Source organism: Malaclemys terrapin, chromosome 12 (assembly GCF_027887155.1).
Source record: "Malaclemys terrapin pileata isolate rMalTer1 chromosome 12, rMalTer1.hap1, whole genome shotgun sequence".
NCBI lineage: Eukaryota > Metazoa > Chordata > Testudines > Emydidae > Malaclemys > Malaclemys terrapin.
In genome coordinates this window covers 23,500,505-23,527,948 of record NC_071516.1, presented here as the reverse complement: position 1 = coordinate 23,527,948, position 27,444 = coordinate 23,500,505, and the positions used below count along the sequence as shown (strand labels likewise).

General features: G+C 42.2%; 1 protein-coding gene across 5 annotated transcripts in view; it reads right to left on the bottom strand.

The window, feature by feature from the left end:
- Window positions 1-1,699: 1,699 nt before the first annotated feature.
- ARHGAP40 (Rho GTPase activating protein 40) overlaps window positions 1,700-27,444 on the bottom strand; it is a 72,996-nt gene continuing 47,251 nt past the window's right edge. For 2 of the 5 annotated variants that reach the window (XM_054044988.1, XM_054044989.1), the window contains 14 exons: window positions 25,807-26,003; window positions 21,030-21,250; window positions 16,292-16,370; window positions 14,961-15,121; window positions 13,766-13,931; window positions 13,316-13,407; window positions 13,129-13,206; window positions 12,698-12,857; window positions 11,345-11,427; window positions 10,003-10,209; window positions 9,422-9,562; window positions 7,678-7,838; window positions 6,630-6,685; window positions 1,700-3,710 (listed from right to left, as the gene is read on the bottom strand). In XM_054044988.1, the coding sequence (XP_053900963.1) occupies window positions 3,604-3,710; window positions 6,630-6,685; window positions 7,678-7,838; window positions 9,422-9,562; window positions 10,003-10,209; window positions 11,345-11,427; window positions 12,698-12,857; window positions 13,129-13,206; window positions 13,316-13,407; window positions 13,766-13,931; window positions 14,961-15,121; window positions 16,292-16,370; window positions 21,030-21,250; window positions 25,807-25,987 (1,893 nt within the window). In that variant the 5' untranslated portion in view covers window positions 25,988-26,003 and the 3' untranslated portion in view covers window positions 1,700-3,603. Of the gene's footprint in view, window positions 3,711-6,629; window positions 6,686-7,677; window positions 7,839-9,421; window positions 9,563-10,002; window positions 10,210-11,344; window positions 11,428-12,697; window positions 12,858-13,128; window positions 13,207-13,315; window positions 13,408-13,765; window positions 13,932-14,960; window positions 15,122-16,291; window positions 16,371-21,029; window positions 21,251-25,806; window positions 26,007-27,444 lie in introns of all 5 variants that reach the window. The other 3 variants (XM_054044985.1, XM_054044986.1, XM_054044987.1) reach the window with 3 other exon arrangements.

Sequence of the window (27,444 nt, the reverse complement as noted above, 5' to 3'; positions counted from 1 at the left end):
AAATTAGGAAACTGAAAATACAAAAGAACATCAATTCTATGGACAGAGATGAGGAGTTTGACATACAATTTGAATATAGTTTTATATTCCTAGCCTATTTGCCTCATGAGATATTCCCTCTAACCTTGTTTTTCACAGCACTTATTTCACATTGTTTGGTTTGCTGAGAAACTCACCAAGAGATGAGTTGTTTTATAGAAGTGATGGAGTAGCATTTTCCTTTGTCCCCACCCTCTAGCCCTTGTAGCCAATCAGAATGCACAGATGTTATAGCACTATAAAATATTCCTCATACCAAAGCAAGCAGAGTCCTGTACTGCAATTTGGACTATCCTGCTGCTACTGTTGTCCGTCTTTGTACCTTGAACTATATATATTTTTTTAAAACAAGCACATCTCGTTCACCACTACATTGGCCAATGACCGTTGTGTTTTCATGTATAAAGGATCTCTATTGTCTCAAAAGTACATTATTATACTTGCCAATGTCATGTCAGATTTTCAAAAACGTGCACAAAATGTCTGTAATTTGCATGCACAAGCCAGACGGTTGTACCTGCAAATCATAGAATATTAGGGTTGGAAGGGACCTCAGGAGGTCATCTAGTCCAACCCCTGCTCAAAGCAGGACCAATCCCCAGACAGATTTTTACCCCAGTTCCCTAAATGACCCCCTCAAGGATTGAACTCACAACCCTGGGTTTAGCAGGCCAATGCTCAAACCACTGAGCTATCCCGCCCCAAAATAGATGAGGAGCATTTGAATGTTCAGTTAAATTAACTGTGCATGCAAATTAGGCATGCATTTTGTATACAGATTTGAAAACTTTGGAAAAAAAATTAGCCCAAGATGTAGAGTATCCCTCCTACTGATAATTCTAAATCATTACCCCCAGCAACCAATTGATCGGCATTTCCCAACATTCTGAAGCATTCATATCTTGCCATCTCTCTGAACAACCGGGCTGAGGTTGAGAGAAGGGGGAATGCAAAGTCAGCTGCTTATCGGCTTGGGGGGGGTCATTTGTTTGTATCTGGTAGGAGTGCTCTGCTCCAGTTCCCAATGGAGAGATATTGTAATGACTTATGAAATGTCACTAGACAAGTTTTACATTGAAAAAAAACCCCGAATATATAAATAAAGCTACCTAGGATAGTAGCCTATGTGTGGAGAAAAAAAAAAGAAAGCCACATGATTTAGAACTATCAGGAGTGCATCTTACAGTCAAAACACCTTTAGTAGGAGGGTATGAATGGGCTCATCTACATACTTCTAACTCCCGCATCATTCATGAGATGGTCCCCTGGTATCCAAAGACGTGCCACCATGCAGCAGCAGCTATTACTTTAGAATATTGTATTCATGGTTTTGTAAATCTCCGCTGTGTTTTTGTTCTTTTCTTTTGCTAATGCTCATAACAATCGCTTTGGCCAAGATTTTTGGAAGTGACCAGTAATTTGTGGCCCTTGTGTTTTGAGGGCCCAAACTAAGAGCAGCCTGATTTGCAGGAGTCGTGAAGCATCCTGCCTCTGAAAACCAGGCCCCTCTAAGGTCACTTAAGTAACCCCTCCCCCCTCCCAAAATTGAGGCACCATAGTCGTTAGCCACTTTTGAAAATCTTCACTTACAATTTCAGATTGTTATTTAGGCTCTTTAAAAGAGGATCAGGAGAGTGGAAGAAATGAAAGTAATGATCCCTCAAATCCGTGCATCTGCACATCATAGCTTTAATCTAAAAAACAATCAAAAACAACAGACATTCTCATAGACAACATTTTAAAAAGTCAGCAGCGTAAATACAGGAACAACATCAGGACTAAGAAGAATTAAACAGAATATGGCTCAGCTGTTTCTCAAGGATCTTAATCCTCTCAAAAGAATTTAACTGGGATGGAAAAAGGAAAAGAAATCTATACTTAAGTGCTCTTATAAGAAATTTTATGATTCCAAGACAGGGAAGAGCAACCAGCCTGAGAAAATAGTACAGAGGATCAATTCAGATGGCAATGGAAACAATTCAATTAGTGAAATAAATAATACTGAGATTGTCTCCAGGGTGGATAAGGATGGGCAAAAGATGACTTTCTGAAGTATACTTGAAGGACAGCCCTGTCTGTGCCACATGAATGTTTAAAATACATTATATTGCCTGCTGGGGGTACAGTTAGACGGATAGATTTGCTGCACATTCCACATTCTACCATTGTGTATAGTGGGCTCCTTCATTCTTTAGGGGTTTCAGCACCACTGTAAGGATAGTGACACTTCTGAGGTACTCAGAGCTGCATTTCAGTTCTGATCTTAAGGAAGCCAGTACACAGATGTTTATGCTACCAGACAGGCTGTAACTATTCTGGGCTCTCCCCAAACCCAGGGCATGCACACTCCAGAGTCATGGAAGGTTGCAGCCAGTATAAAAGAGCCCGATTCAGTGCTCACAGTAGCCTGATGGAGTTTGTAGTCAAAGATTATCTCCGCACATCATTTAGATTACCTTTACCCTGGCAAGGACTATAAGAAGCTGTGTGGAGCTGTGGCCAGGTCAGACTAAGCTTCACATTAATGTTGATTTTGCAGGTTTTAACATATGATCTACCACACCCAAACCAAGTCCAGTTTGGCCCCTATATCAGGACAGAAGTTCTTTGAAATACAATAAAAACATTCCTCAAATACTGTTCCAGAATCTCTCCTCTGCCACCTTTTACCCTGGAGGTTTCACAAAGATGATCAAGCAGCAAAACTAGACGCTGGTCTTCCTTTCAGTACTGGAGCACTTCACATCTTGGGTGTATCTATTAGGATTTCTACTGTGCATTACCAACAGGACATGTGCAGGGACAGGGAAGCAGCTCCTCCTTGGCATATCTCTTCTATCAGCTGGTCCCTCTGAGAAGAGCTGATTCCAAATCCATGTCTTTCCAGAAACAATTACTTTTTCTTGTGCGCAGCTTTAACTGTAGATGTGTTATTTGAAGAATGCAAGGCTCTCCTTATATCAGGTCACTCATTACATCACTCCACAAACAAAACCAAAAGCATTCTAACACTTTTCAGAGAAACCATGAGACTTGAGGAGTGGGGGGGATGGGGGAAAACGAGTCTAGTTCTCCCAGCACTGTACATGTGACACCCACTGAAAAGTCCATGAAACTTAACACATACAAGACAAGGAGACTAGACTGTTGATAGTGCTAGTTGATTTGACCATCTCTCTCCTCCAAAATGAGGACGTGGTCAAAATAAAGAACAATGCAAACCCAAAAGGATTAAGACACATTCTACCAGGTTCTTCCTCCAGGACAGGTCTCTACCCCACTTTCTCTGCACCTCTGCTTGCAGGTGCTTTACTAAAAGTATTCACACCCTCTGGATTCTGTGACCTAATGTTGACTTCCATTGGTTACCAACTCTCACGTGCTCTCTTTTTTCAGCCTGCTGTAACTGAACTAGTAAAAAACATTCCAAACTAACACTGCTTATTTCCCTCCAAAGTAACAACCTTCCTCCATTCTGGGACGCCACATTCATTAAGAAAAGTTCTAGCTTTCTGCTCCCACCCAGAATCTTGAAACAAAAGTCTATTTTCACTCATGTTTTCCCTAGAGCATCCGTGGAAAGGACGGATTTTGCCTTATAATCCATTCAGCATGGGGGTTGATGTGGTACAAGTCTAAGAGGTATGTATCTGGATCCAGGCAATGTTCACCTGTTGGATAAAAACACAAATTTTCAAAAGAAGTATTTTGCACCCTCAGTCCCATAGCTATTACTTTTTCCTGTGTGTAACACTATTCAAATTACTTTAAATATATATGTATAGCTATTTAGAGCAAACAAGTTCCATAAGTCAGTAATAGCTACCCTTGTTTTTAGAAGTGGACTCATCACGGCTCAAGTTTTAAGAAGTGGTTTTCATTTGTAAACAAGCAACTTTACCCATGCACCTTAGGGGAGTGGGACAGCTCAGTGGTTTGAGCATTGGCCTGCTAAACCCAGGGTTGTGAGTTCAACCCTTGAGGGGGCCACTTAGGGATCTGAGGCAAAAATCAGTACTTAGTCCTGCTAGTGAAGGCAGGAGACTGGACTCAATGACCTTTCAAGGTCCCTTCCAGTTCTATAAGATGGGTATATCACTTCAGGACCATTAATGCTCCCAGATATGAGATAGACAATTCCACCTCTGTGCTGGTGATGCGTTTTGCATGTATAAAGTTCTATCACTTGTTTGTGCTTTGCTGGAATCTGATCTGAGGCCTAGTCTGCATTAGAAAGTTTTACTGGTATAACAATTTGGTTATGGGTGTGATTTCTTTTACTGAAATAATTATACTGGTAAAAGTCCTAGTGTGAACAGTTATACTGGTATAAAAGTGACTTTTACCAGTATAATTATTCCCTTTCCCATACAGGAATAAGCGATATCAAAATTACTGCACCCCCAACTAGAGGGGTTGTAGCACTAACGTACTGCTTTAAATACACCATTATAAACTCTGAGTTTAGAGAGGGCCTGAGTGTGCAGGCAGTGGTGTTGGAGAAGTTTAAGCACAGAGATGTGTTACAACCTGATCTTCCCTTTAAAAACATTTTTTTAAAATAACGAAGTTTCCTTACCTGTGTTATTAATGCTACCTTAGCTTATAATGATGACAGAATTTGTATTATTTAATCTAGCTTTCACAATCTATGCTGCTTATTTCATCTTTTTCATTTCAGCTTGGTCAATTAAAAGCCACATTTATAATTTTCACACGTGTTTCCAGTCAATTTCACTTTCTGGTTCTCATGCACTAGAGAGTCTTTGGGTTTATCACATTCCAATGCAACGTTTCAGAAATCAACATCTATTCTTTTTTAAAATCAACCAGAGATCAGATTACCTTTTACTTTCCTTACACAGTTCTGCTGCATATAGAAATGGCAGACCAGAATAGAAGCATTAAGAGTAATGCAGCAATTTACCGACTGTATTAACTACGGAAGTATGGCCCTGACTCAGCAAGGTAATAAGCATGTGTCTAATGCTAAGCATGTGAGTACCTTTCATTGAAGTCAACATCATGAGCTTAAAAAAAGGCATGTGGTTAAACACATCACCCGCTAATACTTACATGTGACAATAATTTGTCCTGCCAACTGTTCTGTGTATTTTTAATAAAGAACTGGCAGCTAAAAAAAAAAATTAAGTTCATTCTAGATCATGAATAATTTCCCCCAGTGTTCTGTGTGTTTAAGTTCTGGGGTAAGTTGACAGTGTCCCTTAGAATAAATGACACTTAGTGGGCCATCCTCCAGCATATGAACTAGTAAAGATTCCTGAACAGATACACTCTTGTGGCCAACTTCAGTCACTACAGAGAACCAGCCTACCACCCCCATTCTTAGCTTTGGCCTTTTATCACAATAAAGGCATAATAACACAGTATTAACAGCCAAGAACTTTAGTGCTGGTAAAGACCTTCATACAGATCACTCGCAGCCTTTGGATCTGGTCGAAGGGATTTAGTTACTTCTATCAAGCAGGCAGAGTCCCTTGTCTTCTGTTGATACTATAATGGAGAAGCATTAAAGACAGACCTCTTCTGGTAGATAGAGTTATTCTCCTGACAATCCTATAGCTCATTATAGATGGACATTACAGAAACTCCATCTTTGTGCTTAGTCCATGTTGCCTCACCTCTATGTCCTTTGTACTCATTAGCAGAGACCATCTTTAAAGATTCCTAATACCATAACAAGCCTTATCAGTCCTCACAAGACAAGCAGGAACCCAACTAGAACCTTGAATTTGTTGAGCCAGCTGCTATCAGGGAAAGACAACCCAAACAGGTTGTTACTAGTTCATTAGTGAGCAAGCCTTCCAGCAGCATTAGCCTTCTCCTTTAATATGTAATAGATGATGATACTGTACATCATATTATGGCACAGGTTCATTTTTACTAATGCTGCAGACTCAGTCTTTAAACAGGATGAGGTGTACAATGGAGACTGACTCACAAGAATAAAGTTGGGTTTGGTTAGAAAACCTGTATATGAATTAGAGGATGGCAGAGGATGGAATGGCATTGCTCTGGATGTCTGTGTTAAAACCACAAGCAAGTTCTGCAGGTCATTCAGAATTAGTGCCAGAAAAGCCTTTGTATCACCATGAAAAGAAGTAGACACATACCTAGCTCTGCTGCATTTCAGAGAAGTAACTATTTTAGGGTCACATTTTAAAGAGATCGCTACTGTAGGCACCTGCGCCAAGTGGACCAATTTTAAGAAGAGCTCAGCACCCACAAGCTCCCATTGTTCCAAATGGCCTTGTTCTCAAGGGGAGCTGACCACAACTTCGGGATGTCTGGGCTTTAACACTGTTTATTGGGCCCATTTTTTAAATAACTCCCCTCTCTATCAAGCTGGATTGCCTGGATAACCACTTCAAGGACTCTTTGAACCGCTTAAGTGGCGGAGGGTTTCGTATGGGTCCTGTGTACTTGGGTGAATTTCACCCATGGGGAGTACAGTTTGCTCCACCTTTATCAGAACCCTCTCCCGCAGCCAGACTTTCTTTCTTAATTCCCCACTAATGCCCCAGCACCAAGAAGAGATCTGTAGCTATTCAGCATCCAATCTCACATACTTATATTGCCGCCTACTTCGTAGAGGAGCAGGTTCAGCGACTCGACAGCACCATTACTGCAGGAGACAAAGAAGAAACACAACATTGTAATTGGGCTTTGTACAAGGCAGGGTGGAACAATCGCATCAACTCAGCAGTTCATGTTTCTAAGGCCAGCAAGGGTAAGAGAAGCTACAGGGTATAGGGCAGTAGACTCCCCTCGTGCTCTAGGAGTGCAACTCTTGAAAAGATCACCCAAGAATAAAGACTGAAGCAAGGGACATTCTTCACTGCTACGAGACCCACAAAGGGCTGGCAAAGGACTAGCTTCTCAGACAGAAGATAAAAGGCACAAAATCAATGTCTATCGGCAGCGTTCACCTTGGACGGACAGCCTATCTGAACAGCACTCGTCTGTGTAAGGAAGATTGCAGCAGCCTTTGGCAGGGAAGGCAGCTGGTCATTGGGATATTAGTGCTAATGCTTTCCAGTCTGATGTGACAGCTTTGATTGCTTTCTCCCCTGCTCTCCTAAGCCTGGACATACCCTGCCCAGGGATGTGGTGCAAGAGATGCATCAATGTGAGCTTCCTGAAAACACTGCCAGATACAAGCAACTGTCTGGATTAGCACAAAGGGTGATATTTTGGCTGCTAAGTAAAGCTGACACTACCTCTCCTGGTTTACTTGCAAATTTCAAAATGGAAGCCAATAAGGGTTTCCCTCCCCACCCCCCCAGAAGGGCATCCACTCCTCCTCCCCAAGAGGATCTTGCACATATTGTTACAGTTCACCTGCTCTCTAGCACCCAGGGGGCAGCAGACCAGTAACTGCTCCACATCCCCAAAAGCCCATACGATGATGACGCAGTCACAATTTAAAGGGAGATTAGGGTTTCCTCTTCCCCCTCCCAAACACACTTCAAAAGATTTAAACAGCAAACCAGAATGAGTCACTGAATGTAGTCACTATATAACCTTTCTCCCCTTGCCAGCCTCCCACCCCTGCAAGAGAAAACATATGGAAACTGGACTACTCTGTCTGCTTATAATGAAGAAAGAGGCTTTTACCGTTTGATGAGGCTGACTTTGTTGACAATACTCCAGCCGTTCTGACTGAGGTGTTTCTGAAACTGCCTCAGGACATCAGCAGCTTTGGTTCCATTGTTCAGATGAACCTCCAGTGAATCCTTCAGTAACAGAGATGTCTGGACTTTCACTGTCTTGGAAGGCTAAAAATAGAGGGGGGGGGAAATGGTTTTAAAAGAAAGACATTGGCAATTTAGAACAAGAGAGATGCCAGTTTTCTAAATGGAGGTGGGAAATCATGTACAAGTACAAATCCAATGGCCCATTGATGGGATTTATACCAGGTTGAGATGTGAAAATACAGAACTGTCTAAAAGCGGTGAAGATTAAAGAGATCGACTTTTGTTTTAATATTGTAGCCAAGGATGGAATTGTTGGTCTTGGATATAATTTAGAACAGAATTAAGTGTGGGTGCCCTCTGGTGGTCATGAGTGGTCTGGGCATTCAAGCTGGTATAGAAACTTTGACGTAGCTAGAACAGTCAGTTCCAATGAAATGGAAAAGCTTAGTGAAATTGGGTTGATTTTGCCTGAATTTCATTTTAGAAGAAAAACTGAAAAGGAGGGGGTTCTGAAAGCACTGAAATGCCCCACTGCAGCATTTTCCAAACAAAACGTTTTGATTTTTAAAAAATTTCAGTTTTGGTTCCAATCAGAACAAAGCCAAAATTTCAGTCTCAAAATCCTTCATAAAACTGAACTTCCGTTCTCTGCACAGTCCTTTGAAAGTTTTATAATGGATGTCCCAACACACACAGTTCTTCCTGCTTAAATTATACCTGTTTGTTCCCTACTGGATGGATAGTTGCCAACTCTATTAAGCAGCAGCTTTTCAACAGTGATAACATGCATTGCATAATGCGGGATTTGAGAGTGACCTGTCCCTTTTGTTTAATTGATTTGTGGTTTCTAATTGTTTAATAGTAAAAGCCAAAATTTGCAAGTACACCACAGTCTGTACATCACTTCCTAACTTCGACATTTTTTTTTTTTAAAGGGAAAAAAGAGAGGCTCCCATTTAGTAATTGTTTTAAACAGAATTTGGATAGGGTCTGTCAGCACCCATGGGAAAGAAAGTGGTACGGAAACAAGTGCAATGAATCACTATTATTATTTGTATTATCTCACTGCCTATGAGCCCTAGTCATGGAACTATTGCTTGCTAATATCCAGCACCACTGCATGCACCTTTACTCATTAACGCTGGTGTCATGCAACCCTACTGATCAGAACAAGTGTTTTGAAGCTCAAAAGCAGAGCAGGAGAGACAGACAGGTACCTGAAGGCTGCTGCCCTCATCTCTAGGTTTCTACGATTTCTAGCTGGCACTTGTAATAAAAGCCAGTGTGTATCAGTAAGATAAGCCAGTATGTCCATTGTGAGCATACAGGGTCAAATCCTCAGTTGTGTCAAGTTTACACTTGGTGCAGCTAAGACAACAAGATTCAACCAACAACATTTCAAATTTCCCTCTTCACACACAAGCCTGAGAGCACATGGCATCTAGGCCACAGCATTTGCGCAGTTTAGTAAAGGAAATGGGGGTGTTTTGCAGCAAGCCAGTGAGACGAATTTTCGAGGAGTTTGTTGTAATGTTTTTTTCTGTTTCTCTTTAATTTTGGTTTAAAGAGAATTTAATTCCCTGGCATACACTCATCATTTATGAGGGGACCTTTAACGGGAAATCCTCATTCAACCCCATCCTCAGAGGGTTCAGCTTACTTACTTCTGCCTGGTTCTTCTCCACTTTGTCCTTGTCTGTGTGAATCTTCCGTAGCAAGTTTTTGATCCGTTTGTCGTAGAACTGGTACCTCCGGCTGCTGCTCTCATTCAGTTTTCTCACTTGAGCTACCAGGAAAGAGGAGATCTAAGGGAAATAAAAGCAAACCAATAAATAGAACTAATGGAGAGGGGTGCGTGGATGGATACATTCAAGGACTAGACAGTCATTCTATAAAGATACTCGGAAAGCACTGGGCTCCAACAAACGTTGACAATTACACTGGCGCATGCATAAGTTTTCCCTACATTGAAAGGTTGATGGGGTTAAGGAGAACATGGTGAATGAGTCTTTCAAAGATTTCTATTGTATATAGGAAAAAGCCCCTAAAAAACAACATTCCATAGACATAATATTTTGCTTATGTGCCTTCAGAACAGCAAAGACAACAAGAGAGTTTAGCCAAACAACTTTTGTCTACAGAGTTCTGTTTCGTTTAAGATCTCCAGGATTATCTCATTCTTCTGAGTTATAGCCCAGTCTGGTTAATGCACAGGTTGCGATCACCCAACAGCCACGTGACTTACAGTCCAAAGCAAGTCTTGGAAATGGATCATCATCCGCACAACGTCAGCTGCCCCCTCTGCCAGCTGCTTCTCCTTCCCTTCTGGGATCTTATTCGCCAGTCCTTTATGCATGAAGAGATTTGGAGCGATGACTGTGGAAACATTCCAGAGATTCATTTTGTTCTTTTTCTCCCTAGCAACCACTTTACTGAGAAATTCCAGCAGAGCCTGAAAGAGGGAGAAAGACATGTGGTTTCAAGACATCTGTGCACAGTACGATTCAGCAAACCTGATTGGGCAAGTGCTGGGTTGCTTAGTTGGTTAATGTCAATAGCTTTTCATTTCTGGAGACCTTAATGCAAATCACAAGTGTAAGTGGGCTTGGTGGTCAGGTCCTTGCACTAAGAAGGTCATCAATTAGTTGTACCAAGCTTTCGGGGCGTCAAATTCATAAGTCAGGAAAGACAACAAGATTTGAACAAGGCAGATAAGGTCTTCTTCCCTGACCCGTGGCAGGTTGCATCCTTTGGAATTCACTCTGAAAGTCAGATTCCAAAGACCCCTCAAAATTCAAAGCTTCACTCAGACGAAACAGACAAGCGTCTCCTGTTTCTACCCAAAACCATAAGCCATCCAAGCTGCCTCAGAACACTAGAACAATTGAGCCGGAGTTTTAAAGTTACAATAGTTCTGCAGGACTATGCAGATATAGCACTTTGATCATCTGGAGGCGACACTATCGAGCGACTTGGGAGATACTTGTGGGAATTAAGGACATGGCTTCTGCAGTACTCCTACCACCTGGGTACCCAAACTGCTAGAGAACAGAAGTAAAAGCCAAATGTCCTGCACTGCCACAAAACTGCCCCTGAAACAACATTCTCTTGTTCAAAATTAGCTGCATAGGTGAGAAAGGGATTTTAATGCAGTCTGATCTGTAGGGGGTAGAAAGTTAAAACTTCTGCAGCACTTTTTTCCACATTTTAAACAGATATTATATAAGAATCACAAAGATCAGCTGCATCTTGGTATCCAAGAGCTAAGGAGACGTTGGTCAATGGATATTCTAATAGGAAGAGCCAGATTTTCAAACATGGGCATAAGATGTACCCTGACAAGGCATGACTCCTGCTGCTCCTGCATTTGCATGCATAAACTTGGCAATCCCACTGAACTCACACAGGAGTTTGTTTGGCCCCAGGCATCCACACCTAGACAAGTTAATGGAGTTGATGCAAGATCAAAAGAATAAGTCCAGATTGCTTATACCTCTCTCTCTACATGAGGTATTAAGACATAGGTTCTCTGGAAGGATTCACATTTTCTCACACAACTAACTGACACAGTAGAAGGTGGTTATTACCTTTAGGGTGTTTCTATTGGGCTCTGGCAGAATCAGGATAAGCAGGTTGAGAGCTTGCAATCTCTGCTTCAGGTCCGGGATATCTACAGTAGGGAGACTGTACTGTGTCCCATCAAACAGCAACAACATACATGCAAAATAATCTGAGTCTAGTTAAACATCTAAATCCACCTGGCTCCCACATGGAATCAGAGCTCTGAACGTGCTGGTGCCCTATTGTGAAACACATACCACTAATATGGGAAAAACAAAGCACCTAAGTGATTTAGGGCTTGTCTACAGGGTACTGCAGTCTGGACTATGAGGGTGTGAACTGTAGAACGCTCTAACTGCCCTGTATTTAGTTTGCTTTAGGTGGTCTATAAAGGGCAGTTAAAGCACACTACAGTTCACACCCCCAAATCCAAACTGCAGCACCATGTAGACTAGCCCTTAAAAGCCTGAATCCTACTGACTATCGATGAAACTTCAGAGTTTAAGACTAACAGATGTATTGGAGCATAAGCTTTGGTGGGTGAATGCCCACTTTGTCGGATGCATGTCATCCACAAAAACTTATGCTCCAATACATCTGTTAGCCTTAAAGGTGCCACAGGACTCTCTGTTGCTTTTTACAGATCCAGACTAACACGGCTACCCCTCTGATAGTCACTTTTGAAAAATACACTACACTAGATGGATTGAAAAGTGAACTGGTGCCACATTCATTTATGTTTATGGAAGCAACACGTTTTGAGACAAAAGCCATGTTCTAGCTGAGAACCAGAAGGGAAAAAGGGGCAGGGGGGGAAGTGTGTGTATGTGGTCTTGTCCAGAGGTGTGCAATCCATGTGTTATGGCAGGCTAGGGAGGAAGCATTGTGGTCCAATGCTGGGGGGGAGCAAAAGGACTGGGATTCAGGAGAGCTGGTTTCTATTCCTGGTTCTGCCACTGACCTACTGTCTGACCTGGAGCAAGTCACTTCCTCTCTCTGTGCCTCTATTTTCCCTCCCATCCTTTATCGGTCTTATCTTAGATGATATTTTTTACCATATGTTTGTACCGTGACTAGTACAACAGGGCCCTGAGCTGAATTGTGGCCCCTAGGTGCTACTGTTACACCAGTAATAAATAATGCTATTGGGATACTTGAGTGCCATGTAAACGACTTTCGTACACTATTGGAAATAAGAGAGAATCTAGTGTTTTCAGCACCCTGGGTGTGGTGTCTGTATTTATTTGACTGATCCTAGTTAATATCTGTCTAGAACACAAAAGCTTATGTGACACATATCAAATACGAGATCACAAGACCAACAGAGCTTTGAAAAAAACCAAGGCTGCTAAGGCCAGACTACTTGGAAAAGGACTCACTTTGCACAGCAGCGAAAGCCGGCAGATACTCGGCTGTCAACAGAGGGGTGGGCAGCTCTCGAATGAACCTCTTCAGTAAGCCAGACACATCATTCTGGCGGACCTCATCCCAGCGGAACAGACCGGTATAGAAGTCACTTTCCAGCTTTTCCTCCAGGCTCTGCATCGGGAGGAAATACCCCATCACTTTCACTAACAAACAGAATGGGAATCCAACAGGGGGATCTTGCACAGGGCAAAAATGCAGACACTGCAGAGTGCTTCACAACGTAGACTTACTAGCAGGCTCCCCAGCAGTGAATTTTCCATATTGTGTTGGCAAGGTGAGTGGGGATAATTTTAAATAAGTCTGATACCATTCATCAGGCTCATGCAACATGATCACTTGACATGTACTCCCGTACTTTAGAGTATTACCGAAATGACTGTACCTTAATCCTGGTCTGGGACCCAGAAACTCTCAGGATGCCTTCAGTGTCAAGCCCTTTCTTTTCCAAACATGACAGCAACTACAAGGGAAACAGAAACCTCTCAGGTACAGACCTGAAGGCAGCCGTCCAGCTTATGGTTCAAGGCCAAGGAGCTATCACGTACAAGTGAACTCTGAAGGTAACTTACTGCTTGGAGAATCAGTGGGACCTTGGTGTTGGGGATGAGTTTTTGGTCATTTTCCAACAAAGTGCTGAGTGGAACTCCAAAGAGTCGATTCTCTGCATTGAGGACAATACATGTTGTAATTCTTTACTATGGTTATAAACCAAAAGGAGCATTTCTTCAATTGCAACGAAGAACTACACTTTATTATTATCCAAGTTGTTGGAGGAAAGAGAGGAACAGAAGCTACAACAGTAGTTAGCAGAGCAAGGGTATAGGGGAGACCCACAAAAAGCAGCAGTGAGAAACATGGACCCATGTTCTGATCTCAAGTGACAGCTGTGCAAGTCTGGCATATCTCAATAGTCTTTAGCCTGGATTTACATTGGTGAGACTGAGGGAGTCTGTAATGAAGTCTAGCATTACTGAGACCCATTGTCTAACTTTGATCACAAGAACCGAGATAGAACTGACCTTTTGTCTTCTGTTTGGATGCCTTGTTCCTCTTTAACTCCAAGCCCAGGATGTCGCAGAGAGCCGTCAGCTCAATCAGGGCCAATGTGGGGATCTTCTTCATGTCCTGTGGAGATAAGTCTCCTATCCGGGTCACTCCCAGCCTGCCCTTGGGAATCTTAAACTGCTAGAGAGAAAGAATGGAAGAAAGTTTGTAAGGTATGATGGGGATAATTCTGTTGATTTTATTGTGTGTCGTGAATTCCTTTGTGTCCCTACCACTTCCTTCCACCGCTCTTATGGCTGTAAATCTGCCTCTCACCAGCCACAAACCACTGCCCAGGAATACCACTACTTCTGCTTCACCTCCAGGGAAGTTCTTATCTAGGCATTCACCGCCTCTTGTCTCCACTATTGCAATCACCTTCTCTGTGGTTTCCCCAGAGTCCTAAACTGCAGGTTTCCTAGCACCTGTAAAGTTTCATGCTGCAGCCTGCTTTGCACCCAGAGCTCTCATTAGTGTAGCAGAATGGGTTGAACGCAATAGTTCAGCTTCTTGCAGCGTCAAAATGCACCACCACTAGTTTGGATGGGACTCAAACCAGATTACAGTTTCAAGGTGGATGCACATATGATAATTTAAATAATGCTAAGTGTGTGTTTTAAATAAATAATGGGATTTGTTATGCTCTGGAAGAGCTCACTTCCTTCAGCATTGCTTTTCTTGATTGTTGTCTTATTTGGGATCCCAATTTTGTCAGGCAAATTCAATACACGAGACCATCCCAATCCACTGTAGCACTTAGAAAGGGGCCCGATAGCTTCATTTGGCTTTGACAGAGTCTCTTTTCCTATGCAAGTCAAAATTCCCCAACACAATACCTTGGGTCTGGTTATTATCCTTCCTCTAATGTACAGTGAAAAGAGGAAATGCAAGTGGCCCAGACACCAACAATGCAGAACTGTAGTTGTTACGTCAGCTAACATTTGGTGCAGAGATACCTCCTTTCCTGACTTCCACCACAACACAGTTCCTTTTATTTATCATTGCATTACAAGCACCCACATTCACATGTACACAGTTCTGCTATGCTTACCCAGAAGTCTAACCTTTTTAATACCCTGAAAACACAAAATGAACTAAGTTCCCAAGGCTTCTCTCTATAAGAGTGGGGCTCAACAGGTTCCGAGGGTAGAAGTGCCTTAAAGCCCTTACAGTTAGGGTGCTCTCGTCCTTTATCCTCCTAGACTCCCGTAGAAATGATCCCTTGAGCAAAATGGCTGCTTGTTCCGAGTAGGCAATGTCAGTACAGAATATCTCCTCTTTTCCAGGGCTTCTGAGCATGCAAGAAAAATCCTGGAGTCCCCTTGAATCTGCTATGGACAAAAGAATCTCTTAGTTGAGGAAGTTTGGAAAGCAAAGAGGACACATGGGCAAACTAACCTAGGAATGCATATTAAAGTGCAAGACTTGTGGAGCCACCATAAACAAATAACATCCATGGGTATTTGAGCCGAGCAAGGTTTGTCAGCACACAGCATTACATCCATGTTCAACAGGGTAGACTGGCTTAAAGTCATGGTATTATAGCTACAATCTATCAGGTCAGTGACATGCAAAATGTCTAAAATGACCTTGAAATGAATGAATGTCTAGATGGACAACTTCTTAAATAGAAGACGCACAATTGATTTTGGTATGATAGCATGTGTTAATCTCTAAAACTACTTATTTTCACAATCTATAGCAACTACCCGAGTCTGTAACGATGTGATATTACTCCATAAACTCTATCCTCTAAAAAACCTAACACAACACCACACCACACTATTTGAGCCTTGGGACAGGTCTGGCAAACCCATGACAGATGAAATGTTTGGGTTAAAAATCTAGGCCAACGCTCTGCCGTTACCAGATGGCACTGGACTTTGATATTGTAGCCCATAGGAGATGTGTTACATAAAGATAATATACTCTTCTCAGAACCTTTAATACTGGAGGCAAAGCCGTTTAAGAACTTAGATTAGAAACACGTCCCTCCTGGATTTTTAGCCCTACCTAGGAATTTCCTTGCTGTTGGAGACGATAAATAAAGGTCAATACATGTATGTAGTTGCACATTATCTGAATATTGTGTTTGCCAGGTTGACGCCAAAGTCAGTTACTAATTAAAAGTGTAAACATGTGCTGCACTTCCTGACTTTTTTTTTTTTTTAAAACCAAGGATCAATTAGGAAAACCCGAAACTTGAACAGTTCTAAGCCTTGGCCTTTGCATATGTGCAAAGAGAGAAATTAAATAGCAGAGTGAATTACATCTCATGAGTATGTTTTAATCCCTTATAAAGGGAAGAGATTCTGATGGAAGTGGTGCAGGTACAGCTCTTAGTTTTTCCACTGCTGCTAACAAAGAGGGCAGAGGAATATTTGCTTGTGTTTTTATATTGTGAAAAAGAGCTTATCATAGATGCTCTGTTCCCAAAACATGCTCCCTTCCTAAACCTCAATGACATAGTGTAGGTTTACAATACAGTAAAACTGCCTTACGTTTCTGAGTGTAGTCTGAAGTCTCCACACTGTGCTGAGACCGATCCTTGTCAGACTCCTCCATCCCCACTACCAACTCCTAGAAAAAAGGATGGAACACAATATGCCACATGCAGAGCAGATCAGCGGCCAACATGGGGCATCCTCGTTTTGGCAGAAAGTAACATGTCAAATAATCTTGCTCTCTAGCATTGAAGAGCTATAACAATGCCATTTAGCGGAGTTGAAATCTACAAGGTCTGCCATGGATACGACAATCACTTAAAGAACTGCTATGAAATAAAATACTTCACAAACCTCAGTGTACATGTCTTCATTTTATAGTATCTATAGCTTACTTTCTTCTGTAGCAGAAACCTGCAATTAGCACTCCTCTCCCTGCCCCTCCCTCCATAACCCATACACTCACACCATTGTAAAATCATCAATTCTTACTCTTTCACAGCTTCAGGTGTCAGTGGACATATGCAGAGAAGTCTCAATGGCCCCATTTTATACAGTAGTTTAAGTGTTCTAACTGGCTGTCAAAATGAACCAATCAGCAGTCAGTTTTCATTCAAACAGCTCCTGTGACATCCACCCACAGCATGATCCATCCATGGAATACTGGCCTTTGAGGAGAAGTCACTTTCTTCAATTATATGCCATTTAGCCACATGGATGAAAATGCACTAAACAGACTAAGCAACACAATGTTTCCCTTTTGTCTGCTCTACAACACATCTCTTTGCCACAAATCATATAGGTCCCTGAAGTGACATGTGTCTAAAAGATCAGTGTGATCCCAGATATCGCCGAAGGACATGCTGACAAAATCCCATGGTCAACAGAGCTGGCTGTGAAACAGGAAAAAGAATATTTTCATTCAAGTTTTTTGCCTCAAAAACTTTAAGACTTTCTAACTAGCTCCAATTGCAATGGTCTTAGTGTCCAGTTAACATGGCAATAAAGAATAAAGAACCTATGCTGAGCCATTGCAAATAAGTAAAATCATCCAGGTGCAGAGAAAGATTTTACTTCTTTTCTTGAACAAAACATGCGACTGATTAACCGTGTGTATAGCTGGCCCAGTGACTTAGCAACTATAGTCCTGTACCTAACAAGCACACGGCATGACGTCAGAGCACCACGGTCCTTTCCAGCCTGGCATGCCTGTTCTGTGAACAACAATGCGGGTGCATCCACGTGTGTGAAAAGCTATGCTAGAAATGCAAGTCATTTTGAGGACTAAAAATGCTGCTTCAGAGATGTAAATAGGAGGTCAAGGCAGTCTGCAATCTCTCTCTCTCTCTCTCTCTCTCTCTCTCTCACACACACACACACACACACACACGTAAGATAATTCAGATAAGGAAATGTCATTGTGAAGCAAATTAAGAGTCCCTGCTGGTTTTGATCCATTGGAGTGCGAGTGGTTCCTTCATAGGCCCTGAACCTGCCGCTATTGAAGTTAACAGCTGGACTCCCATTGACTGCAAAACTGCAGGATAACTCTCACCGTTGTCATATTTATTGGGCATAATACTTTCCTTAGATCAAATGTGGCACCTAGAATTCACTGTAAGAACAGCATCAGAAACAGGAACATGGGCGAGGGTCTGATCATAGGACCAGGAGCCAGGTTTTCAATGGTTACTCTCTGCCTCTTGCACTGACTTTTTTCTGAGCGAGATAGTTTTGTGATTAAGGCAGTGGACTAGGACTCAGGGGATCTGGGTTCAAAACTCAGGATGCAGTGAACTTCCTGTGTGCCTGTCGGAAAAATCACATTACCTCTGTGTGTCTCAGTTTTCTCATCTGTAAAGTGGGGATAATATTCAACCACCAGACAAAGGGATATTGTGATCGCTCATGTTTGTGGAAGTACCAGGAAGGTAAGACATGCTAAGTATATTTGTTTGTACAGGGCTCCCGTAATTTTCAGCAGAAAATCCACACTTGCATTGGAGGGCAGAAGTTGGCCCAGCATTCAAGATGTTCTGTGGAAAAAAAACTGGCCTGCTCCAAAGCCAATTGAAATCAATGGGACTCTGTATCAGGGTCTGTAAAAGGGTACTAATCAACACATTATACAAGTTGTTTAGGATCTCAGAGCACTAAAATAGGAAGAATTAAACATTACAAATAAATACACTGATTGCTCTTTAATGACCCGAATTAAGAATTTGGTATTTCCCCTGCAATGGAGGAGGGTATCACAAAACTCAGAAGAGAGAACAGATTAATTGCCCTTTTTATTTTAAGTGTTTATGATTTCATCTTCTCTTGCAATAAAGGGAAAGAAAACCCAGGAATATGGAATTCAGGTCTTGGCAAGTCAGTAAAGGAGGAACAAGTTTTCAAACAGCTAGCTTTAAAGTAAATTTATTTGCAGTTTTTAGCTTTGCTCACCCTGTCCAGTACATTCTGCTAATGATTGGGGATCGTAAACACATGACTGCAAAGCTTTGAAGTCCAACAATATTGAGACAGAGAAAACATGAATAATTCCAATGGCTCTAACCAGAGCCTGTAGAATGGTGTCTAGAAATCTGGCTTACAGCTAGAAATGAGATGGAACATTCTGTTTTCTTATCAAGTTAAAAGCTATTTAAATAAGCAGGCTTGGTATCTTTGAATGTGCACACAGTAGACCAAATATTTTAAAGCATGAAGTTGGATCTCAGTTGCATGGATTATCAAATGCAAATATTAGCAAGGTATCAAATGCACACAGGAGACTGATATTTATAAGCTCGGCAAATGCTTTAGGAGCAATGGAAAACGGAATAATTTCAGAAGAGCCAATGGGATCACATTACATTTGTTGCTGATAAGTCAAAACTAAAACATTCAGCATTAAATTTTCAGACAAGCAACTAGATTGAACCCCAGGGCACAAACAGTTACTGTAGCTCCACATAGGGTAACCAGGCACCCTGATACTAGGGGCTTTATCTTATATATGCACCTTTACCCTCCCACCTACTCACCCCAAAAAAAAGTGTCCCAATTTTTCAACACTTGCTATCTGGTCAGCCTAGTTGCACCTGCAAAATGACTGCATGTGTGCTGTTACCCACTTGTGCATGAACAAGAGCAGTCTGCATTTATACAGGATTATTCATAACCCTATCTCTGTGCAATTAAGCATGCTAGAATTATCTCAACCTAAGAACAGTGAGAAAGCTACAACTAACATCTGCCACGTGTTTCCAGCCTTATATTATGGAGACACTAGTTTATTTTCCCAGCATGTATTTAAACAAACATTTATACTATTAGGGTGTTCAACTGAAACCTATCAGAAAGGTCACCTGGAGAAGCATGAAGGAACAGCTCATCCCTGCCATAGGTCTGAGTTATAAGGATGGCACCAGGCTAGGCTCGGCTTGTATAAATGAGCATTCCAAATTTGTAAAAGGCATCAGGTGGAAAGGAAGGAATTGGGCAACTTCTATTGGGTAAGCTCCCTGGGTGAATTCACTAGCAAGTCCACTTTCCAGGGCTCGTAATGAGGTAGGTTTAAGGACTGTGCTATCCTGCCTAATGCTTTTTTAATAAGACTGATACGATCAAGCCTCTGAAGGCAAATTAATTGGAAGAGGAGCAATTAATCCAAATGTTCCACTTTAATGGGACTAAGTTCAGGAACATGTTAAATGGGGCCTGTATTATGATCCATTCTCTCGCTCCTGACTAGGCACTGGCCCCAAACTCCATAGCAAATTGTGAATTAATACCTCTTTTTCCTGCCCTGTGTGTCCATGTGGTCAGCTTAGACCAGGGGTCGGCAACTTCTGGCACGTGGCTCGCCAGGGTAAGCACGTCGGCAGGTTCGGCCAATCGCGGCTCCCACTGGCCGTGGTTTGCCGTCCCAGGCCAACAGGGGCGGCGGGAAGCGGCGCAGGCGAGGGATGTGCTGGCCCCGGCTTCCTGCCGGCCCCATTGGCCTGGGACGGCGAACCACAGCCAGTGGGAGTCGCGATCAGCTGAACCTGCCAACGCGGCAGGTAAACAAACTGGTCCGGCCCACCAGGGTGCTTACCCTGGCGAGCCACGTGCCAAAGGTTGCCGACCCCTGGCTTAGCCTCTGAGCTCTCGGAGGACTGTGTACATGCATACGCTGGGGCAATGTTCTTAGCTGCGGCCTCTAAGTGCTTTTGGAATACAAATAAAATACTAATGTTTTTGTGTGTCATACATGGAACATGTCATGAATTCAGATCTGGCCAACAAAGTTAACAACAACAAGAAGTCACTGGTGCTGCAAGCTGTGGAAAGCGGCTCTTACTCCAGTACATAGTCGACAAGTATCAAACATCACAAAGATCCCCACCACAAAGGACATTAACTAAGATGCTTGTTGGCAGTCTGCAGGAAAGCTATGGACACTGAAACAGCCCCTCACCGCGAAAAGTGTTAAGGCATATTGGCAGAAGAGTAGCTGGAAAACTTGTATTGCTGCTGCCCATACCATTCCTGTTCTGTGGCTACAGAGAGGTCTTCAGACTTACAGAGCTGCCATTCTGCTACCTTTCGCTAGCACTACACTGACTAGAGTGAAGTCTCTAAATCCTCAGGTTCTAGAATATTGTTTTACTGTAACCCAGAGGCGTAAACTCTGCAAGATACACTTCCGCTTAGGCTCAAAGGTAAAATCCTGATAGTTCACAGTCATATAACCCCACAGAGCCAGAAAGCCAAAGAAGCTGCTAGGACGCATGGAAATATTCTGGAAGTCAGTAAAGCAACATACCTCAGAGTTGACCACACCAAAAATGTCTCTGACATCACGCACGGGCGGTTTGTTCTTCTTCCGCCGTGACCGCGAGTAAGTATCCAGCCTTCGCTGCACAGCTGCAGCCTGGGTCTTGGTCAAGGTGGAGAGCAGCACTATATTGCCATTGTCTGAGGTGTCCACCCCAATTAGGTCAGAGAGGCCTGCATCCTGTAGCCACTCAGCTTCGGCTTCTCCCTCTGAGAGGCAAGGGATGAGGAGAAAGGCAGTGTCTGTGAGAAAGCAGGGTAACACTACGAACTAACAGATACAGTCGGGACAAAGCAGGGCTAGAAAGACAGTCAGACATGCCAAAAATCCCAACGGCTCACTTCATTTGGGTCCCTCAAGGATTGTTTCTCTTGAACTACCGTTTTATGAAAACTAGAGGGCTTTGAGCCACAGCCCTGGGTTGGGGATGGATCCAAGCCACATCACCCCAGTGGGCACCAGGAGAGACTGGGCTTATCAATTAGCGTGTGGGGGGGCAGGGAGGGACATGCCCATTGCAAAAGCTGCAACATAAACTCCTCTCTGCAGCTGGACAACTCCATTGAGCCATGGGGAGAAAAGGTAGTGCCCTGCTACCACCAAGTCCTCTTTGGGGCAGCTAAATACTGAGGGCTAATCTTTACACTCTGACAGTGCACAGACTGCGATTATTGCTGAACACTGGGGATGAGGGTGGGGGAGGAAAAACTTGTGCTCTCCCATTACACAGCTGCCAGCCACAACCTGGTCTCAAAGGAACTTCCTGGGCAAAATTCTGCCCTGGCATAAGGCAGCACACAACTCAGTGAGTGCAGTGGGGTCGGCACCAGTTCACTCCAGGAGTGAATCTGATCCGATGGCTTCTTATAACAATCAAGAGAAAAGCTCTGTTAAAACACAACACCTGATATTCCCTAGGTGGCTTTTATGCTCTTACTATTTAGATTGTTCCTTTAACAGCTAGATACATAGTTAGATTTACCTCAGGATATATCCAGACTCTACCTGGATTCAATTTTAATCACCTTTTATTTAATTTCTTATGAGCAGTTATCTTGGTGCAGTAACATTATTCTTTTACCACCTCAGTTTATTTGCCATTACATTTTAAGTGGGCCCAGACATCCTTGCAGTATTTCTATATGCAGGTAGAACTAAGTTCTGTATTTAGTTTACAACTATATTCATTTTTTTTTAAAAAATACTACTACAGTCAGGTTTCAGAGTAGCAGCCGTGTTAGTCTGTATCCGCAAAAAGAAGAACAGGAGTACCGGTACTTGTGGCACCTTAGAGACTAACAAATTTATTAAAGCATAAGCTTTCGTGGACTACAGCCCACTTCTTCGGATGCATATAGAATGGAACATATATTGAGGAGCTATATATACACACATACAGAGAGTATAAACAGGTGGGAGTTGTCTTACCAACTCTGAGAGGCCAGTTGGTAAGACAACTCCCACCTGTTTATGCTCTCTGTATGTGTGTATATATATCTCCTCAATATATGTTCCATTCTATATGCATCCGAAGAAGTGGGCTGTAGTCCACGAAAGCTTATGCTCTAATAAATTTGTTAGTCTCTAAGGTGCCACAAGTACTCCTGTTCTTCTTCTTACTACAGTCAAAGCATGTTATGGGTCCAAAGTGAAGCTCTCAGAAGTCAGGATCCGTAAAGTTATCTGCAAAAACTTAACTCTTTCCCCTTCTGCAAATGAATCAAGTCTGAGGACATGCCATATTTTTCCTGCATAATTCATTCTATGTGCAGGTCAGACAGTGCTGTGTGAATGAGGCAGCTGTTTGAACTCTGAGGATAAACATAGTCAGGTATAGCTTCAGCCTTAATACATTGTATGCTATACAACCTCCTCTCTTCCTCAGCCCTGTCTCTGCATACTACATTTATTCACTACAGGGAGGTTCACAGACATTCTGTACTTATCCATTTACAAACATGGCCGAAAAATCACTATTGAACTGACTGAAGACCGAATATTTGTTCATGCTCTTCCTCTGACAGAAACTGATATTTCCTCTCCTGGGACAGCTGCTCAAGCAAACCATGACTGTCAAATCTATTATACCATATGTCTGTTAAATGTTTTTATAGGAAGTACCCCAGCCTTGTGAAGTTAAATTCACCTAACAACTGGATAAAGCTAACATCTCATCACATAGCCTTAAAAAGAAGTATATTGAAGTAAAAGAATCAATATAATGAAGAAAGAGGAGACAACTCATTATGGAGTCACAGTTGCAAGACATTTTCCATGGTAAACCTTATTTTTTAACTTGGTGAAAATAGAACAGAAACAAATATTACTTGCTTTGTCATCTAGATTTGCTATTCTGAGGTTCAACTTGGCCAGGAAGAATCCCCACCCCCCACGAAAAATCTCAATGAAATGAATGGGGGGGGGCCGCGGAAAAGTTCCCATTTTGTCAGAGAGCCATTTTTGCTGGAAAAAGTGGACAAAAAAAAATTCAGCCAGCTCTATATTAAGCCCCCAATCCTATAAACACCTGTGCATGAGTCATGCCACTGAATTCAATGGGAACTCAGGTGTTTGAGGTTACTCATGTATTTGCAGGATTAGAGCCTTAATCTAATTAAAGAGCCTTGCACTAGACACCTTATTCTGACAAAAATCCTGACCTCTGAAGTCAGTGGGAGCAAGGCATGCACAACAGGGCCTCCGTTTGACATTTCTCCTCATCACCAAAATTTAACAGTGTAATTTTTGCAACTCTGAAAGTTTCCAATTCCAATCATAACAGGAAACAAAAAACTGACACAGCTAATTGGGTATCTGATTTATGGTCTTCTGTTAAACCTATTGGCCTATCTGATGCATCCAAAGTATCTTGGATATAATTCATCTAAATAATTTCCATTTACTAACCTTGGGCTAAATTACATTTACTGCTGACATACAAGGAAGCAAGTATGACTGGTTATTTCTCTGGGAAACTCCATTGGGAGGAATTGTCCAGTACACAGGCTCATGAAAATCTGGCCTCAGTGATTTAATTTGGAGAATAATTTCAAGGCTGACCCAAGCTATGTAGGTGCTAGACATAAAACATTCCCAGGGAGAGAAGGGAAATATGTAACTGAGGAGGACACATGGATCTGGGAATTTAAAGAGAACACTGACCATCATGAACACACCTTTTGAGATGTAATTTAGCCAAAAATAGTAGTCAAAAAGGAACATTACCCTGAATTATCTAGAGGGATTTAGCCCATCCTGCATTGAACTAATATATGTTGTAATCCCAAAAAGCTAAGGGAAAATTTCTGACACATAGGTTTCAAAGTTTTAGAGAAACTGTAAGAGGAGAGGGTTTTCCCTTGCACAGACCCCTTTCTTAGGCACATGGCAAAGTCACTCGGCTTCAAGCTGGGCAGAAGACAAAGAACTTCTGAGATTCAGTAATCTCAATCTTTGCAACTTCAGTTTAGTGCCAGCCCAGCACTGCTTTCTACAACGCACAAGTTCTTGACCTCTTATTTGATCATATTCTCTCTGGAAAAAAACCTGCTACTAAAAATGCCCATTTAAATCTACATGCTTGTGACTGGACAGCTGGGGCAGTTGCTAGCATTGAAGATCCTGAACTATGAGGACTGGGGAGGCAGCATGATGAACAGGTTGTGATTAAAATACAATTTCAGAGGCTTGGAGAGAGCTGCCATCTTCCTCCCCACACAGTACCACAGAAGGACTTATGAGGGGCTTTGGGAGTACCAGGAGAGCCAAGTAACCAGAAGGGTCCTGGCCATCTTACATGCATGATGAAATACAAGTGCCCCACTGACAGTCTGTGGGGGAGTTCTAGGATTAATTTTTCCGGAGGAGATAAACCACTTCCTCTCAGGAAAAAAAAATCCGGATTTTTTTTCATTTGTGGCAGCATTTTGGGGAGCTCCTCATTTGTGCATAGTCCTCAGTTTGTTTCGGTTATGGTTATTATTTATGGTTTTCTAAGCTCCAACAACATGCCCTGGAGTGTATACTGCCTTAGCAGTGCTTTAAACTGCAGTCTGGATTCCAAACTCTTCCTTTGCACTTCATGATCTGCAAAAAACATTCAGTACTCTTTCGCTACACAAAGCTTTGAAGAGCTCGTGCTACAATGCCATCTAGTGGGCTGCACTGACTGCAAGGAGAAACTAGTTTCAAAGAGGATGAAAGTAAGAGGTCATTGGAAAATTTTTAGATTTCAAACCCAGAAGGGACTATTAGATCTAGTCAAGGGGTGGGCAAACTACGGCCCGCGGGCCGCGTCCAACCTGTCAGACCTTTTACTTTGACCCTTGAGCTCCCATCTATCTTTCATAAAGGACCCCTGTTTTAAAGGCACCACTTCTCTTGGTAGTTTATTCCAATAGTTAATCACTCGCACTGCTAAAAATTTGTCCCTTAATTCTAAATGAGACCCTGCTGCACAATTCTTTCGCACCACAAATCTTTTTGCCCTTTTCCCCATCCAAATAGTTGCCCCTACCCTTTACCCCTCTCCCCACAAAAAATGTTAATAGTGTGATTTTTTTTTTGTTTTGGGGGGGGAAATCACCAGGCAAAATTATCAAAAAGTACTTATGTACTTAAATGACTTAGGAGCCTACATCCCATGTTCAAAATGACTCAAGTACAAAGGTACTTTTCAAAAATTTACCCAGTGAGATTTGGACCTTGCCAACAACATACATTTTCCTCTCCATTGCTCCCTCCACCCATATTCCCAGTGACCTACCCTCTGGGGTTTTGATATCTGCAAGGTTGCACTCCTCTTGCTCAGTTTCAGTGCTCTGTTTGATGTTCTCCACCTCAAGCCAAAAATTGTCCATTGACAAGCTGTCCAAAGAGTCTACTCTGGAATTCATGCACTCCGACAATGGGGGCTCCATAGATCTCTTCTGAGAAAACTGGCTCATTTTGCAAGGGCAACTTCTGCTGTGGAGAGAGGAAGGAAATAAATTAAAATCAATCAAGATCAAGATATCTGGGCTCGACTTTCATGCTTAGTGAGAATAAGTCAACACTTCATGATTAATGACTGCAACAACCAAATAAAGATAAGTGTACGATGTCCTATTGTTTTTGTTTAGCAATAATAGGAGGTTGAAGGCTGGAAACAAGCTCATTAGTCTAGCTACATGCATTGTGATGTGAGTGGCGGTAGTAACAATGGAAAATTTCTTTGGACTGTCCTTCTGACGACCTAATACAGAACACCCATCAATTTAAGTGAGGAGTAACAAAATCTCAGACTAGCTCGGTTCACCTAAGCTGTAGGCCTCCCTAAAGAAAGCTACAGTCCTGTTGAACGTGGGACTACATAAGTGCAAACTAGGTACCTTTTAGAACATGCCAGCAGAGTCTACACAGGGCAGTTAGAGCACAGGACTTTAGAGCACTCTATAAATCACATCCTCTGGTACACTTAGTCAGCGCCACATAGACAAGCCTTAGGAGACCAAATATGGAGACCAGAATTACTCCCCAGTTGTCTGCTGAGCAGCAGATTAAGCAAAGATACCTGATGTATTTTGAGAATAGAAGATGCTCTAGGCATAGTCTCAGAAGTGAGGATTTAGGAATTAACACTGCCACAGCACTCAAAGTGAGCAAGAGCAACTTAGATTTTTCACAATAGCTTTGACAGCTCGATAGTTACAGAACCTGGATTCAGCCCCAGTCCCTACACCAGTTGATCGACACTTGCCTGATTTCCATAGGTATTCCCAAATTTCTTGAAGGAAAGAATGATTTTAGATCATTCCAGACTCAGAATGCAAACCTTTTGTAGTGCAAGCAATATATGTAACAGAGACAACCAAAAAATGAGACTACCACTCATTTTACCACAAGCTATATAAACTGATCTAGCCCCATGTAACCTACTAACTAGTACAATAACCCCAAACCTCTATGTTATGTCACGTCACAGAGATTTTGCCGTTATCAAACTCTGCATTTCAGAGGGCTGTCACTAGCTCTACAGGCAAAATCAGTGTTGCCAACTCTTGTGGTTTTATCACAAGTCTCACAATGTTTGGTCTTTTCCTTGAAGCGACAGCTCCTGCAGTCACGTGATTATGTGAGAAACTAGACTTTCATTTAAAAAAATGAATCATGGTCAAGGAAAAAACCTAAAGGCTCAAAAACCAAAAGGCAAAAAGAGTCTTTACCCCAATTTTTTTTTTTTAAATCTCTGTGTTTAAGCCAGTCATGATTTTTGGGGACCCAACTCATGGATTGTTGTTTTTAAAACATTTGGGACTGGCAATACTGGGAATTAGTAAGAGAACTAAAGCAGCTAGGCCTTACTGAACAAAGAGTACGCTGTTATAATTCCATGAAAGAGAAGTTCAAGATAGTAAAGCCCTGT